This window comes from Heterodontus francisci, chromosome 4 (genome assembly GCF_036365525.1).
Source record: "Heterodontus francisci isolate sHetFra1 chromosome 4, sHetFra1.hap1, whole genome shotgun sequence".
Lineage (NCBI taxonomy): Eukaryota > Metazoa > Chordata > Chondrichthyes > Heterodontiformes > Heterodontidae > Heterodontus > Heterodontus francisci.
Genome location: NC_090374.1, coordinates 25,336,666 through 25,353,888, shown reverse-complemented (window position 1 = coordinate 25,353,888; position 17,223 = coordinate 25,336,666). Strand labels below are relative to the sequence as shown.

The 17,223-nt window shown below is 43.8% G+C and overlaps 1 protein-coding gene across 1 annotated transcript in view; it reads right to left on the bottom strand.

The window, feature by feature from the left end:
- Nucleotides 1–240: 240 nt before the first annotated feature.
- The window catches only part of galntl6 (polypeptide N-acetylgalactosaminyltransferase like 6), a 1,388,519-nt gene continuing 1,371,536 nt past the window's right edge, over nt 241–17,223 (bottom strand). Inside the window, exon 13 of the mRNA XM_068028772.1 lies at nt 241–454. Coding sequence (XP_067884873.1) covers nt 287–454 — 168 coding nt within the window. The 3' untranslated portion in view covers nt 241–286. The remainder of the gene's footprint in view (nt 455–17,223) is intronic.

Here is a 17,223-nt window from a genome sequence, read left to right as displayed (position 1 = left end):
CTCTTGACCAGCAAGGCATTCCCGAATCTGATCCAGTCTTTCCACGTCCTGCGATAGCTGGTGAGGCTCTTTTTTTCCAATGTGCGTCCGTCGCGTAATTGACTGCAGCTACGGCTCTTACTGATCCTGAGAATAAGCCCACCAAACCCCTCCCCGGATCCCCCCGCACCCCTAGCCCCGTAGCTACGAAACTCAACACCTGAATCAATCGATCCAGACGTCGTCAGTTTCTGCCAGAGGACTGACTCGCCAAATGTGTACGTTTTCCGCCGCGGCAAAGACATCTCTACGAGCTGGATTTACTGTTGAATTTGTCCAGAACAGTCACATTGACATGTTGAAAAATCCACTGCTGGGTGTGCACTGAGGGATTACATCTGCTCATGAAAATCTTCTTGTCGGCTAGATTGCAGTCCATGCAGCTGTTGCTCACTGGGTGATACAGGGTTTTGTCCTAAGGAGTCCAAAAATACAGAGAAAGATAAGTTATCAGTCCCAATGTAATACAGCATTACAGTAGTAGTCCATCAGTCACAGCACTGTGTTCAATCTTCAGATTAAAATATCAGAAAGAATTTTCTGTTCTGCATGCTTTCAATTTGAAGGCTTCAAATACCAAATTTGCAATATCTGAACAGGAGGACACCATTCAGCCCCTCAAGCCTGTTCCGCCATTCAATGAGATTATGGCTCATCTGTGACCTAACTCCATATACCCGCCTTCACCCTATATTCCTTAATAACTTTGGTTAACAAAAATCTATCAACCTTAGATTTAAAATTAACACTTGATCTCGCATCAACTTGTTTTATATTTGTTCATGGGGTGTGGTAATCACTGGCAGGGAAAGCATTTATTGCCCATCCCAAATTGCCCTTTCGTTGAGAAGGTGATGGTGAATCGCCATCTTGAACCGCTACAAAAAAAAGTTGACGCGAGATCGATTGCTAAGTTTGAAATCTGAGATCGATAGATTTTTGCCAAACTTCCATTTGCGGAAGAAAGCTCCAATCTTTTTCCACCCTTTGTGTGTAGATGTGTTTCATAACTTCACTTCTGAAAGGCCTAGCTGTAACCAGCAGAAATGGTTTCTTTCTACATACCCTATCAGTTCTCCTTAATATCTTGAAAACTTTGACCAAATCACCCCTTAATCTTCTAAATTCCAGGCAATACAACACTTATTTGCATCGTTCTGTTACTGTCATCGAACCTGCTGACAAGGGTGGTGCTGTTGCTGCTTGGCAAATGGACCTCTACTTTGTAGAGGCCAAACACCTACTCTCTGATACTTCCTCCTATCTCCTGCTGGACCATGCCCCACCACCGAACATCAAGTCATAACCTCCAGGTCTGTCACTGACCTGAAATAAAAACAAGAAATGCTGGAAATACTCAACAGGTCTGGCAGCATCTATGGAGAGAGAAGCAGAGTTAACGTTTCAGGTCAGTGACCCTTCTTCAGATCTGGCAGATATAAGAAATGTAAAAGATTTTAAGCAAGTAAAGCAGGGGTGGGGCAAGAGATAACAAAAGAGAAGGTGTTACTAGGACAAGGTCACAGGGGTGGCACAGTGGTTAGCACCGCAGTCTCACAGCTCCAGTGACCTGGGTTCGGTTCTGGGTACTGCCTGTGTGGAGTTTGTAAGTTCTCCCTGTGACTGTGTGGGTTTCTGCCAGATGCTCTGGTTTCCTCCCACAGCCAAAGACCTGCAGGTTGATCGGTAAATTGGCCATTGTAAATTGTTCCTAGTGTAGGTAGGTGGTAGGAGAATGGTGGGGATGTGGTAAGGAATATAGGATTAGTGTAAATGGGTGGTTGTTGGTCAGCACAGACTCGGTGGGCCAAAGGGCCTGTTTCAGTGCTGTGTTTCTCTATGTCTCTAATAGTTGACCAGAAGGTCATGGAGCAAAGGCAAACAATATGTTAATGGTGTGCCTGAAAGACAAAGCATTAGTACCAATAGGGTGTTAAAATGGGCTAAAAACTGAACAGCCACAAGCCCATTAACACCCTATCTGTACTAATGCTTTGTCTTTCAGCACACCATTAACATATCGTTTGCCTTTGCTCCATGACCTTCTGGTCAGCTAATCTGTGGCCTTGTCCTATCAACACATCTTTTGTTATCTCTTGCCCCACGCCCTGCTTTATTTGCTTAAAAGCTTTTACATTTCTTATATCTGCCAGTTCTGAAGAAGGGTCACTGACCTGAAACGTTAACTCTGCTTCTCTCTCCACAGATGCTGCCAGACCTGCTGAGTATTTCCAGCATTTCTTGTTTTTATTTTAGATTTCCAGCATCCACAGTATTTTGCTTTAAGTTTACTGTCACTGACCTTATCTCTTTGGAGATCTTCCCTCCAAGGCCTCCAACCTCTTAGGCCCCCCAATCCTGAACAGCCTACTTCTACTTCCTTCCCAAGATCCACAAACAGGACTGCCCTGCTAGACCTATCGTTTCAGTTGTTCCTACCCCAGTGAACTGATTTCTTCCTATCTCAACTCTTTTTCTCTCTTTGTCAGTCTCTTCCCACCTATATCCGTGACTCTTCCGATGCCCTCCGTCACTTTAGCAGTTTCCGATTTCCTGGCCCGAACCGTGTCCTTTTCACCATAGACATCCAATCTCTCTACACCTTCCTCCCCACAGGATGGTCTGAGTGCTCTCCGCTTCTCCTTTAACTCCACTCACTTTCTTCACATAAAAGATGTTGCTATGGGTACCCATATAGGTCCCAGTTATGCCTGCCTTTTTGTGGGATATGTACATCGATCCTTGTTCCAGTCCTATTCCGGCCCTCTCTCTCACCTCTATTTCCAATATATTGATGACTGTATTGATGCCGTTTCCAGCTCTCGCCCTGAACTGGAAAATTTCATCAGCTTTGCTTCCAATTTCCACCCTTCTCTCACCTTCACATGGTCCAATTCCGATTCTTCCTTTCCCTTCCTTGCCTTCCCTGTCTCCATTTCTGGGGATAGGCTATCAACAAATATTCACTATTAGCCCATTAACTCCCACAGCTACCGCGAATACACTTCCTCATACCCTACCTCCTGGAAGTGTTAAATTCCAGAAAGCTTGTTATGGAAGGATAATGTTGGAGCCTATATTTACTCAGTTTCATATTTATTGTGCAGCGTAAAAGGATTACAGACATGTAGCTCTTCACTCAAAACCCTTCTCCAGTCTCAGTAAGTGTCTGCTTATAAGTGTTCAACTAAGACCCCAATTAACACCCTTCAACTGCATATAATCAAACCATTGACACACAATTAACAGATTAACAGTAAGGACTCCATTCCGTTCTCCCAGTTTCTCCATCTCCGTCGCATCTGTTCTGAAGATGCAACTTTAATGGAATCATAGAAAGCTTACGGCACAGAAAGAGGCCACTTGGCCCATCGTGTCTGCGCAGGCCAAAGAAAACGAGCCATGCAGTCTAATCCCACTTTCCAGCATTTGGTCCATAGCCTGCAGGTTACGGCACTTGAAGTGCATATCCAGACACCTTTTAAATGAGTCGAGGGTTTCTGCCTCTACTATCCTTTCAGGCACTGAGTTCCAGACCCCTAACACCCTCTAGGTGAAAAGATTTTTCCTCATCTCCCCTCTAATATTTCTACCAATCACTTTAAATCTATGCCCCCTTGTCACTGACCTCTCTGCAAATGTAAATAGGCCCTTCACCTCCACTCTATCCAAGCCCCTCACAATTTTGTACATTTCAATCAGATCTCCCCTCAGCCCCCTCTGTGCCAAGGAGAACAACCCCAGCCTATCCAATTGTTCCTCATAGCTGCATTTTTCCAGTCCCAGCAACATCCTCGTAAATCTCCTGTGTACCCTCACTAGTGTAATTACATCCTTACTGTAATGAGGTGACCAGAACCGCACACAGTACTCAATTTGTGGCCTAACCAATGAGTTATACAGTTCCAGCATAACCTCCCTGCTCTTATATTCTATACCTCAGCTAATAAAGGAAAGGATTCCATATGCCTTCTTAATCACTTTACTGACCTGTCTGACTACTTTCAGGGATCTGTGGACGTTCACTCCAAGACGCCTAGGGTCCTCTACAACTCTCAGTATTTTCCTATTAATTGTGTATTCCTTTGCCTTGTTTGACCTCCCCAAATGCATCACCTCACACTTCTCCAGGTTGAATTCCATTTGCCACTTTTCTGCCCACCTGGCCAGTCTATTGATTATCTCCCTGCAGCCTACACTATCCTCCTCGCTATCGATCACACAGTCAATCTTTGTGTCATCTGCAAACTTCTGGATCATGCCCCCTACCTTTACGTCCAAGTCGTTAATATATGCCACAAAAAGTAGGGGACCTAGTACTGAGCCCTGCGGAACACCACTGGAAACAGCCCTCCAGTCACTAAAAAAACCTGTTAACAATTACCCTTTGTTTCCTGCCAGTGAGTCAATTTTGTATCCACCTTGCTGCCTTTCCCTGGATCCCATGGGCTTTTATTTTTTTTAACTAGTCTGCCTTGTGGGTCCTTGTCAAAAGCTTTACTAAAATCCATGTAGACCACATCAACTGCATTACCCTCTTCAAAAAATGTGATCAAGTTGGTCAGACAGGATCTTCCCTTCATAAATCCATGTTGACTATCCTTGATTAATTTATGCCCTTCTAAGTGACAGTTTATCCTGACTCTCAGAATTGATTCCAATAATTTGCCCACTACTGAGGTTAGACTGACTGGCCTGTAATTATTCGGTCTATCCCTCGCTGCCTTTTTAAACAGAGGTACAATGTTAGCCATAAAGACAGGGCTAAATTGTGGCGAGTCGAAGAGACTTAGTAGTTGGCAGGAAAAAAGACAGAGGCGCAAGGGGAGAGCCAACTGTGCAACAGCCCCAACAAACAAATTTCTCTGCAGCACCTGTGGAAGAGCCTGTCACTCCAGAATTGGCCTTTATAGCCACTCCAGGCGCTGCTTCACAAACCACTGACCACCTCCAGGCGCGTATCCATTGTCTCTCGAGATAAGGAGGCCCAAAAGAAAGACAAAGACAATGTTAGCAGTCCTCCGGCACCACCCTGTATCCAGTGAGGACTGAAAAGTGATGGTCAGACCTTCCGCTATTTCCTCTCTTGCTTCTTTTTGACAGCTGGGGTACATTTCATCCGCCCCTGGTGATTTATCAACTTTCAGGGATGCTAATTCCATTAATACTTCTTCTCTGCCAATATTTATCACATCCAATACTTCACACGCCTCTTCCTTAACTACAATTTCTGCATTGTCCCCCTCTTTTATGAAGACAGATGCAAAGTATTCATTAAGAACAAGACCAACATCTTCCGCCCCTACACATAGGTTACCTTTTGGGTCTTTTATGGGCCCTACTCTTTCCTTAGTTATCCTCTTACTCTTAATGTATTGATAAACCATCTTTGGGTTCATCTTGATTTTGCTTGCCAATATTCTTTCATGCCCTCTCTTAGCTTTCCTAATTTCCTTTTTGACTTCACCCCTCCACTTCCTACACTCCTCTCGGCTTTCTGTAGTATTGAGTTCTCGATGTCGGAAATAAGCTTTCCATTTCTGCCTTATCTTACCCTGTAAGCTCCTTGACATCCATGGGCTCTAGATTTGGCCGTATCACCCTTTTTCATTGTGGGAACATGTTAAGAACATAGGAGCAGGAGTAGGCCGTTCAGCCTGTTGAGCCTGCCCCGCCATTCAATATGATCATGGCTGATCATCCACTTCAATGCATTTTCCCCACACTATCCCCATATCCCTTTATGTCATTGGTATTTAGAAATCTGTCAATCTCTGCTTTAAACATATTCAATGACTGAGCTTCCACAGCACTCTGGATTACAGAATTCCAAAGATTCACAACCCTCTGAGGAAAGAAATTTCTCCTCATCTCTGTCCTAAGTGGCTTCCCCCTTATTCTGAAATTGTGCCCTCTGGTTCTAGACTCCCCAGGTTAAACATCTTATCTGCATCTACCCTGTCTATCCTTTTAAGTATTTTGTAGGTTTCAATGAGATAATTTCTTCGAAACTCTAGAGAATACAGGCTCAGTTTCCCCAATCTCTCTTCATAGGACAGTCCCGCCATCCCGGGAACAAGTCTAGTGAACCTTTGTTGCACTCTCTCTGTGGCAATAATATCCCTCCTAAGGTAAGGGGACCAAAATTGCATACAGTACTCCAGGCACGGTCTAACCAAGGTTCTATACAATTGAAGCAAGACTTCACTACTGCTGTACTCAAATCCTCTTGCAATCAAGGCTAACATACTATTAGCCTTCCTAATTGCTTGCTGCACCTGCATGTCAGCTTTCAGTGACATATTGACGAATTATTGTAAGTATGATTATATTTTTAAGATGGAAGTGCCATTCCTCTTCCACATACATTAGCAGCTCGCACTGCCTGCCCATCATCCTTAATTGAACAGCAAGTGGGCTCTCTGGCCACTACTTGGCCTGGCACTGCAAAATTGAGTCGGGGGTCTACTTCTGATGCGGTGAAATGTCAGGACCCACAAGTTCTCCCGACATCGGGTTCCTGACCCCCGAAGGAAAATCCAGCCCAACTTCAGATTGATGACCTTTCATCGGAATTGGCTTGTAAACAGTTAAATTTCTAACATCTTCCAGTTCCGATGAAAGGTCACAGACCTGAAATGTTAACTCTGTTTCTCTCTCCACAGATACTGCCAGACCTGCTGAGAATTCTCAGCATTTTCTGCTTTTATTTCAAATGCAACCATTCACTTGTACTCATGCAACACAAGGAGACTGTAACAGAATTGTAAATATAGCAAATACATACTTTGAAAACCAGATATATTTATTTGCAGTCAATTGCTGCTCAGAAGTACAGCTTTCAGAAGCTTTTTCCCAGGTGGAAGAGTCAGTTACTAGGGGACATAGTTTAAGGTGCGAGGGGCAAAGTTTAGAGGGGATGTGCGAGGCAAGTTCTTTACACAGAGGGTGGTGAGTGCCTGGAACTTGCTGCCGGAGGAGGTGGTGGAAGCAGGTACGATAGCGACGTTTAAGAGGCATCTTGACAAATACATGAATAGGACGGGAATAGAGGGATACGGTCCCCGGAAGTGCAGAAGGTTTTAGTTTAGACAGGCATCAAGATCGGCGCAGGCTTGGAGGGCCGAATGGCCTGTTCCTGTGCTGTACTGTTCTTTGTACTTTGTTCTTTGTTAATCGGAATCAGTACAGCAGGTATTGACAGAAAATAGTTTGGAATGTTTCAACTTCAGCCTAGCTCACAAAGATCCTAAGAAGAGGAACTCTATTCTGATCAAAGGGTCCCAGCCCAAAACACTTATAATGGATATTAGTAGACAGCCTATCCCCTGAGATGGAGACAGAGAAGTCGAGGAAGGGAAGGAAAGTATCAGAGATGGACCATGTAAAGGTGAGAGAAGGGTGGAAATTGGAAGCAAAGTTGATAAAGTTTTCCAGTTCGGGGCGGGAGCAGAAAACAGCACCGATACAGTCATCAATGTACCGGAAAAAGAGTTGAGGGAGGGGGCCTGAGTAGGACTGGAACAAAGAATGCTCGACATATCCCACAAAAAGACAGGCATAACTAGGACCCGATTATATGCTCTTCCCACCTCCAAATCCACCACAGGGGGGTAAAAATCCCCCCAGTGACTTTGCTGTGCTTCTGGAGTCACATTTAGGTCAGGGCTGGTTAAGGTAACAGATAGGGCGGCACAGTGGCGCAGTGGTTAGCACCGCAACCTCACAGCTCCAGCGACCCGGGTTCAATTCTGGGTACTGCCTGTGTGGAGTTTGCAAGTTCTCCCTGTGTCTGCGTGGGTTTCCTCCGGGTGCTCTGGTTTCCTCCCACATGCCAAAGACTTGCTGGTTGATAGGTTAATTGGCCATTATAAATTGCCACTAGTATAGGTAGGTGGTAGGGAAATATAGGGACAGGTGGGGATGTGGTAGGAATATGGGATTAGTGTAGGATTAGTATAAATGGGTGGTTGATGGTCAGCACAGACTCGGTGGGCTGAAGGGCCTGTTTCAGTGCTGTATCTCTAAACTAAACAAACCTGCCTTTCTCTTTCAGATAGATAGCATTTTGTATCTCTCGCATTCACAAATTTTTCTTTTTATATTTACTTAAGGTGCTGGGTGTCAGGGTCAACTGCTAAAGTAATCAGCTTAACATCACGAAAGTAAAATAACTCTTTTGCAAGAAAAGATTTCCTCGGGTGAAGCTTTATATAGAACATAAGATTAGGAATTCTCAGAGACTCAACTTTAAATGGCTCAGTGATGTTTTCAATGTTGGTTTTACTCGAGACCATTTCAACAAAGCTTTCATTACAACATTTGGCAGAGAGAATGGATGCCCAAAACTACATTCCCTGCCAACATTGGGATTTTTCTAACAAGTGGCCCAAAATTCTGCAAAACAACCAAGTAATGGCTCAATTTGAACTACTCGGGAATGGGATATACCTCGACAAAGATAGTGTCATGCACAATGATATGGCTCCCACTGCATAAATACGGTGCCATTTTCAAAGCCACATCACTTATTTCCCTTTATACTTCTCGTTGTGGGAGGACTACACCTGAGGCCTGCAAGGCAGGGATTAATATTGATTTTGTGTGTGTGTCTAAGTTCAAGTGCTTGCAAATCCACAGTCCAAAATTACCCCTCATTCAGCAAATAATTGGCACTAAATTGGCCGTGCTGCTCTGTCTGAGACAACTTAGAGTGCAGGTGTAGGATATAAAAATTCACACTCATGCCGTTCCTCTGAGGCTGTGTTAAAACCACAATGTTGGGATGGAATAGAGGAAATTTTACCCTATATGTAAAGAAAAACGTACATATATATAATAAAAGCAAAATACTGCGGATGCTGGAAATCTGAAACAAAAACAAGAAATGCTGGATTCACTCAGCAGGTCTGGCAGCATCTGTGGAAAGATCTTTCCACAGATGCTGCCAGACCTGCTGAGTGTACATATATATAATGCCTTTCACAACCTCAGACCATCCCAAAACGTTTTACAACCAATTAAGTACTTTTTTAACCGTAGTCATTTTGTAATGTAGGAAACATCACAGTCAATTCACACACAGCAAGTTCCCACAAACAGCAATTTGATAATGACCAGATAATCTGTTCGAATGGTGTTAGTTGAGGGATAAATATTAGAAAGGATACTGAGAGAACTCCCCTCCTCGCCTTCAAAATAGTGCCATGGGATATATTGCATCAAACTGAAGTGCAGATGGGGACTCAATTTAACCTCTCATCTGAAAGGCCCCTCTGCCAGTGCAGCACTGGAGTGCCAGCCTAGATTTGTGCTTAGGTCTATCAAATGGGACTTCAAACCAGGACCATCTGACTCAGGTGAGAATGCCATGGTTAACACCATAAGACCAAAAGTAGACGTCAGCCCCAGATATCAGAGGCTATGTAAATTTGTGACCTTTGAGAGTTAAGTGCACAGAAATACACTGCAAAATATTTTGCAATGTTAAGACCAGTAATCTTAATATATCTGCACTGCAGGTGATTTGGTATTGTCTGTGGTAAGTCTCTGGTCAGTCTTCCTCATCCTCCTCCACTGCCACAATTTTGCTATCAAATCAGCTGAGTGCCTTTTTGAAGGGTAACATCTGGTGACACTTTTACCCATGTGTTACCCCATATAGAGGGGCCATGTTGGCCGGTATCTCTGTTGAGGGTTCCTTTCAAAGCTCATGAAATAATTTTGTGGCATTCACCATCGTTACTCCACTGAAACTGACAGCAATATCTGGAGATGGCACCTGTGTGGAATAATGTGGAAATCCAGAAGTTGCTGTCAGTGATTCTATACTTCTCCAGAGGGTTCACTGTTGAGGCACTCCCAGACTGCAATCAATGGGGAAATTAATTGAATTGATGAGAACTTCCACTTTTTTGCTGTTCGTCTCCCTGTAAAAACCTTAAAACAGTTACACCTTGTTGAAGAGATGTAACAAGGTTTTTAATGGTGTACGAACTTCAGAATTATTGTTAAACACCATTATTGGCCCTGACAAGCTCATTTTAGATTTGTGGTGATTAAAAATTCCACATTAAAAAAAATTATATTGTTAAAAGTTTGTTTATCTTTCTTTTAGCTTCTTAATCCAATCATAATCATTTATTATGCAATCTGAAAAGATAAATTAAAAGTGGATGATATTAAATGCTTTTAACTTCCTGGTTTGCTGGGTGTGACTACTTCAATGTAATTGGTGGCTTACCCTGCTTGCTGACATCACTCTTGCTGGATGCCTGGAGGTGCCCTTGACATGGCACCAGATTTAAGCTCATGCCAACATTTCTGTCTTTGGCCTGCTCCAATATTCCAGTGAACATCAACGCAAGTTCGAGTAGCAGCACCGAATCTTTTGATTAGGCACTCTACAGCCTTGTAAACTGAACATTGAATTCAGTAACTTCAGAGCATGATTGACCTTTTTTTAATATTTTATTTTTTAACCATGTGCCTGCTTTTCATGTAGTCAGAGCTGCTCATTATTCCACTATTAACAAGCTCTCTGGACTAATGCTTTGTCTTTCACCACAAGCGTTAACACCCGCTTTGCCTTTGTTCCAGGACAGCTATGATATTTAATCCCTCCTGCCCTATCAAACACCTTCCCCTTTGTTCTCCGCACCCCCCCCCCCCCTTCACTTGCTTAAAACCTAATTCTTTTCTAACCTTTGCCAGTTTGGATGAAAGGTCACAGATCTGAAATGTTAACTTTGCTTCTCTCTCCACAGATGTTGCCAAGACCTGCAGAGTATTTCCAGCACTTTTTGTTTTTGTACCAGAATTAAGCTGTTGCTAGACCTTTATGGGCTTATTTTGATGTCAGCATTAAGCACCATAGCTTCAGGGCTGATCACAAGATGGGTAATATTAGCGCATCAAACAAATGTGAGTACTTTTATCTGAACAGAATTCCAATGGTATCAGTGTAGCTCATACTTTCAAATGCTAATACAATTGAATTACTTTATCGCTTCTAAATATTTAACAACTTTTATATGTTTTTGTGATGTGAGTGACATAAATTGTCAAGTTGGTTTAAGGCCAGCATTAGGAGTTCAGTACATAGTGGGGAAGATGCTTGAGTCTATTATCAAGGAAGAAATAGCAGGGCATCTCGATAGAAATTGTCCCATTGGGCAGACGCAGCAAGGGTTCATGAAGGGCAGGTCATGCTTGACAAATCTTTTGGAATTCTATGATGACATTACGAGCAAGGTGGACAATGGGGACCCAGTGGATGTGGTGTACCTAGATTTCCAAAAGGCCTTCGACAAGGTGCCGCACAAGAGGCTGCTGCATAAGATAAGGATGCATGGCGTTAGGGGTAAAGTATTAGCATGGATAGAGGATTGGTTGACTAACAGGAAGCAGAGAGTGGGGATAAATGAGTGCTATTCTGGTTGGCAATCAGTCACTAGTGGTGTGCCTCAGGGATCGGTGTTGGGACCGCAATTATTTACAATTTATATAGATGATTTGGAGTTGGGGACCATGTGTAGGGTGTCAAAGTTTGCAGATGACACTAAGATGAGTGGCAGAGCAAAGTGTGCAGATGACTGTGAAACTTTGCAAAGGAACATAAGATACATTGAGTGAGTGGACAAAGGTCTGGCAGATGGAATACAATGTTAATAAATGTGAAGTCATTCATTTCGGTAGGAGTAACAGTAAAAAGGATTATTACTTGAATGGTAAAAAGTTGCAGCATGCTGCTATGCAGAGGGACCTGGGTATCCTTGTGCATGAATCGCAGAAGGTTGGTCTGCAGGTACAGCAAGTAATTAGGAAGGCAAATGGAATTTTGTCCTTCATTGCTAAAGGGATTGAGTTTAAAAGCAGAGAGGTTATGTTGCAGCTGTATAAGGTACTGGTGAGGCCGCACCTGGAGTACTGTGTGCAGTTTTGGTCTCCTTACTTGAGAAAGGATGTACTGGCACTGGAGAGGGTGCAGAGGATGTTCACTAGGTTGATTCCGGAGTTGAGGGGGTTGGCTTATGAGGAGAGACTGAGTAGATTGGGATTATATTCATTGGAGTTCAGAAGAATGAGGGGGGATCTTATAGAAACATATAAAATTATGAAGGGAATAGATAAGATACAAGTAGAGAGGATGTTTCCACTGGCAGGTGAAGGTAGGACAAGAGGGCATAGCCTCAAGATTAGAGGGAGCAGATTTAGGACTGAATTAAGAAGGAACTTCTTCACCCAGAGGGTTGTTAATCTATGGAATTCCTTGCCCAGTGAAGTAGTTGACGCTTCTTCAGTAAACGTCTTTAAAGCTAAGGTAGATATCTTTTTGAACAATAAAGGAATTAAGGGATACGGTGAGAGCGCGGGTAAGTGGATCTGAGTCCACGAAAAGATCAGCCATGATCTTATTGAATGGCGGAGCAGGCTCGAGGGGCCGGACGGCCTACTCCTGCTCCTAGTTCTTATGATCCTTACATCCTCCTCGCAGCTTACCTTTCTACCGAACTTTCTATCATCAGCAAGCTTAAATACATTACTCTCTCGGCTGAATTTTATGCTGCCCCAGTGGGTTGGATGGTGGCGTGAGGGCGGATGGGGGCGGCGTAAAATTGAGCAGGAGGCTCCGGGTGGCCTTCTGCCCCGCTCTCGCCTCTGGCCAACTCTACAGCGGTTGGGTGGGGGAAATGGCCTGCTCGCCCGAGGCCAATCAAGGCCCTTAAGTGGCCTTTTTACCCATGGCAAGCGGGCGTGTAGGGACATGAAAGGCCACCCAGCAATAGCTGCCAGCCTTTCCGTGCGCTGGAGGGGGTGCCATGACAATCGGGCACAGGGTGCTACATAAAAGATGAATAGGCAAGATATGGGCTCATGGCGTTGGGGGTAGTATATTAGCGTGGATAGAGGATTGGTTAGCAGACAGAAAGCAGAGAGTGGGCATTTTCAAGTTGGCAGGTAGTGGATAGTGAGGTGCCGCAAGGATCAGTGCTGGGGCCTCAGCTATTTATACTCTATATTAATGAATTGGATGAAGAGACGAAAGGCTGTATTTTATCTTCATCGGTGGCGAACCCGCTTCTTAGCCATCTTAGCCTCAGTAGGATACGACTGATCCCCTGGTGAGGCATGCCCAACTTACCTTCACTCCTGGCTCCATGTCATCGGCTAGGCTGCAGTCCCAGCAGTGGCCACCGCTCCCGGGATTAAGAGCTGCCGGCCCACTGATTGGCCAGCAGCTCACTGAGGCAGGACTTCCTCCCACAAATGGGCAGAAGTTTCGCCCCGGGACAATTAAAGCCCGGGGACCTGTAAAATGTGGGTCGGATCCCCGGACTGGGCGGAAGCGGGTTCGCCACCGATGAAGATAAAATACAGCCCTTCGTCTCTTCATCCAATTCATTAATATAGAGTATAAATAGCTGAGGCCCCAGCACTGATCCTTGCGGCACCTCACTATCCACTACCTGCCAACTTGAAAATGCCCACTCTCTGCTTTCTGTCTGCTAACCAATCCTCTATCCACGCTAATATACTACCCCCAACGCCATGAGCCCATATCTTGCCTATTCATCTTTTATGTAGCACCTTATCGAATGCCTTTGAAAATCCATCGACTGGTTTCCCCTTTATCGACCCGACTAGTCACATCCTCAAAAAACTCTAATAAATCTGTCAAACAGGATCTCCCTTTAGTAAAAACATGCTGACTTGTTCTAATCATACTATGCTTTTCCAAGTGCAATGTTAAGACTTCTTTAATAATAGTTTCCAGCATCTTCCCAATGACTGATGTTAGGCTAACTGGCCTGTAGTTTCCTGTTTTCTCTCTGCCTCCTTTCTTGAAAAGCGGCGTAACATTTAAAAACTGCCAATCTGATGGGACCATTCCTGAATCTAAGGAATTCTGGAAAATCACAGCCAGTGCATCCATTATCTCTGTATCCATCTCTTTTAGAACCCTAGGGTGTAGGCCATCTGGTCCCAGAGACTTGTCAGATTTTAGTCCCTCAAGTTTCTCCAATAATTTTTCTCAGCTGATATCAATTTCCTTGATTTCCTCACTTTTTAGCCCTGAGGTGACTGCCTATTTCTGGTATGGAACTTGTGTCTTCTACTGTGACTTAAGTCATGTGTAGATCAGACCAGGTAGGTTTTCCTTATCTGATGAATTTTAGGCAACGTTGGATTTAAAACAATCCAATAGCTTTCATGGCCATTTTTCTGATTCTGGCCCACAAATCACTGAACTAAGGATGTTTGTTTAAATTTATATTGTTGTCTTGGTTAAAAGTTATGCAGTTAGGTCAGAACCTGGGAATTCTGCGGCAAAGCCTGTCCACCATCCACAAGGCACAAGTCAGGAGTGTGATGGAATACTCTTCACTTGCCTTGTTGAGTACAGCTCCAACAACATTCAAGAAGCTCGACACCATCCAGGACAAAGCAGCCCACTTGATCGCACCCCATCCACACCCTTAAAACATTCACTCCTTCACTACCAGTGCACAGTCGCAGTCGCGTGTACCATTTACAAGATGCATTGCATCAACTCGCCAAGCCTCCTTCAACAGAACCTTCCAAACCCGTGACCTCTACCACCTCGAAGGACAAGGGCAGAAGACGCATGGGAACACCACCACCTGCAAGTTCCCCTCCAAGTCACACATCATCCTGACTTAGATCTGTATTGCCAAACCTTCACTGTCGCTGGGTCAAAAACCTGGAACTCCCTTTCTAATAGCACAGTAGGTGTACCTACCTCACATGGACTGCAGCGTTTCAAGGGCAAGGGCAATTAGGGATGGGCAATAAATGCTGACCTTGCCAGTGACGCTGACATCCCATAAAAGAATAAAAAAGTAAACATTTTACTTAACTTTTAAGTGTACAAGCAGATTTCTTTACTTATTTCTCCATTTTGTTTTGCTCTCTGCTTGATGCTGTTGCTTGACCCTAACACTGTTTCATTCATGTTCTACATAGAAGTTGTAGATCAGTCTCAACTTACTAGTGCAAAACAAAGTGTCTTTGTTGAACAGCTTCTGAAATTATCACTGACCCGAAACGTTAACTCTGCTTCTCTTTCTACAGATGCTGCCAGACCTGCTGAGTGAATCCAGCATTTCTTGTTTTTGTTTCAGATTTCCAGCATCCGCAGTATTTTGCTTTTATTTTAGTGTTTAATTCACTGCCACTTCTCTTCCAGGAATGCCTACCTTGAAGAAGTTCTGCTCTTCTCTCCGACGGGATTTTCGTTTGTCTCTTTTACCTTGTTCACCTTCATTGCTTTCTATTTCCCTCCTGGTGTTTGATAAGGTATCGACCAAAACTCGTTTTCACAGCCACATCTCCTTCCTCAGTGACTGTCTCCGGCTCCGACTGATTCCACGTGGATTCCAACTGCAGTTTCACCCATCATGCTTTGAAACCACCCAGGATCACAGGTATCTCCGAGAAATACAACGTTCCTCGGACTGCTACTCTCGCCGTATCCTGAGATCCACGCTCAGTGCTATGCGCCGCCATATGCACACACTGGACCTCTCTCTCCAGCAGCACCGTCTCACCTTATCTCAAATCTGTTCTACTCCGCAGTTTCATCTCATCTTACGTCTCATCCGACGCATTAACAAAAAACTTTTTTTCTTCCTTTCAGGTGTTAAGGAACGCAAGCTCCAGCAGCTGATGGGGACTAATGCCCCTCCAGATCCTCCTTCCGCTTCACTTCCCTCTGACCCCACCCCTTCTGATCTGACCCCTTGCCGTGTATTCACTATCTGCACCTTCTCCTTTGTTATCTCTTGCCCAACCCCCACCTCACTTGTTTATAATCTGTGACTTTTCTAATATTTGTCAGTTCCGAAGAAGGGTCACTGACCCGAAACGTTAACTCTGCTTCTCTTTCTACAGATGCTGCCAGACCTGCTGAGTGAATCCAGCATTTCTTGTTTTTGTTTCAGATTTCCAGCATCCGCAGTATTTTGCTTTTATCTGAAATTATCTGTTGTATGTGTTGCATATGCTTTGAATTGAATCCATTTATAAGTGTATGAAAATTATTAGTCATAACTACATTTTCAAAGAAATTAGGAGGTTTTTATGTGTGATATTAATTAACCTGAAACCTGAAATGTTATCTTGTATTTTCTCTCCATAAACGCTGACTGACCTGCTGCTTATTTCCAGAATTATCTGTGGTTATTTTCCATTTGTTCAATTCCTTATTAAATATGTCTTTAATACAGGAGCACTAATATAATTTGTACTGTTAAGTTTTCGCATTCAGAAACACACCGATGGGATAGATATAGAGAAAATATTATGTGTAGCCAGGCCACAATAGTCTATTCACATGCTGGGATGTTTTACTCGGTTAAAGGTGTGATATAAATGCAAGTCGTTCTTGTTAATAAACCAGTAGGGTTAGATGAATTTGGGTGCGAGGATGCTCTTGTAGAGCATAAACACTGAGTTAGTCCAAATAGCCTATTCTGTGCTGCAAGTTCTATGTGATACTATGTAATATGCCAGCATCCTGATTAAGGGTATCCACTCAGAATATTAACTTGTATATTCTCTCTATAGATGCCAAGTGACTTGTTGCGCATTTCCACAATCTTTGAGCATTGTTGTTTTAGCCCTCTGAAAATTTGTAACAGAAAACAACTGTTTGCTGTGTCTTACCATCAACTAGTCAATGGTATATAAGATTATGACAGGCTCAGATAAGTTGGGCAAGGAAAAACTGTTCCATTAACTGATGATACAAGGACAAATGTGAGGTAATGCATTTTGGAAGATCTAATGCATGTGGGAGGTATACAGTAAATGGCAGAACCCTTAGGAGTATTGACAAGCAGAGAGATCTGGGCGTACAGGTCCACAGGTCACTGAAAGTGGAAACGCAGGTGGATACGGTAGTCAAGAAGGCATACGGCATGCTTGCCTTCATCGGTCGGGGCATAGAGTATAAAAATTGGCAAGTCATGTTGCAGCTGTACAGAACTTTAGTTAGGCCACACTTAGAATATTGCGTGCAATTCTAGTCGCTACGCTACCAGAAGGACGTGGAGGCTTTGGAGAGGGTACAGAGGAGGTTTACCAGGATGTTGCCTGGTCTGGAGGGCATTAGGACAGGTTGGAAAAACTCGGATTGTTTTCACTGGAACGATGGAGGTG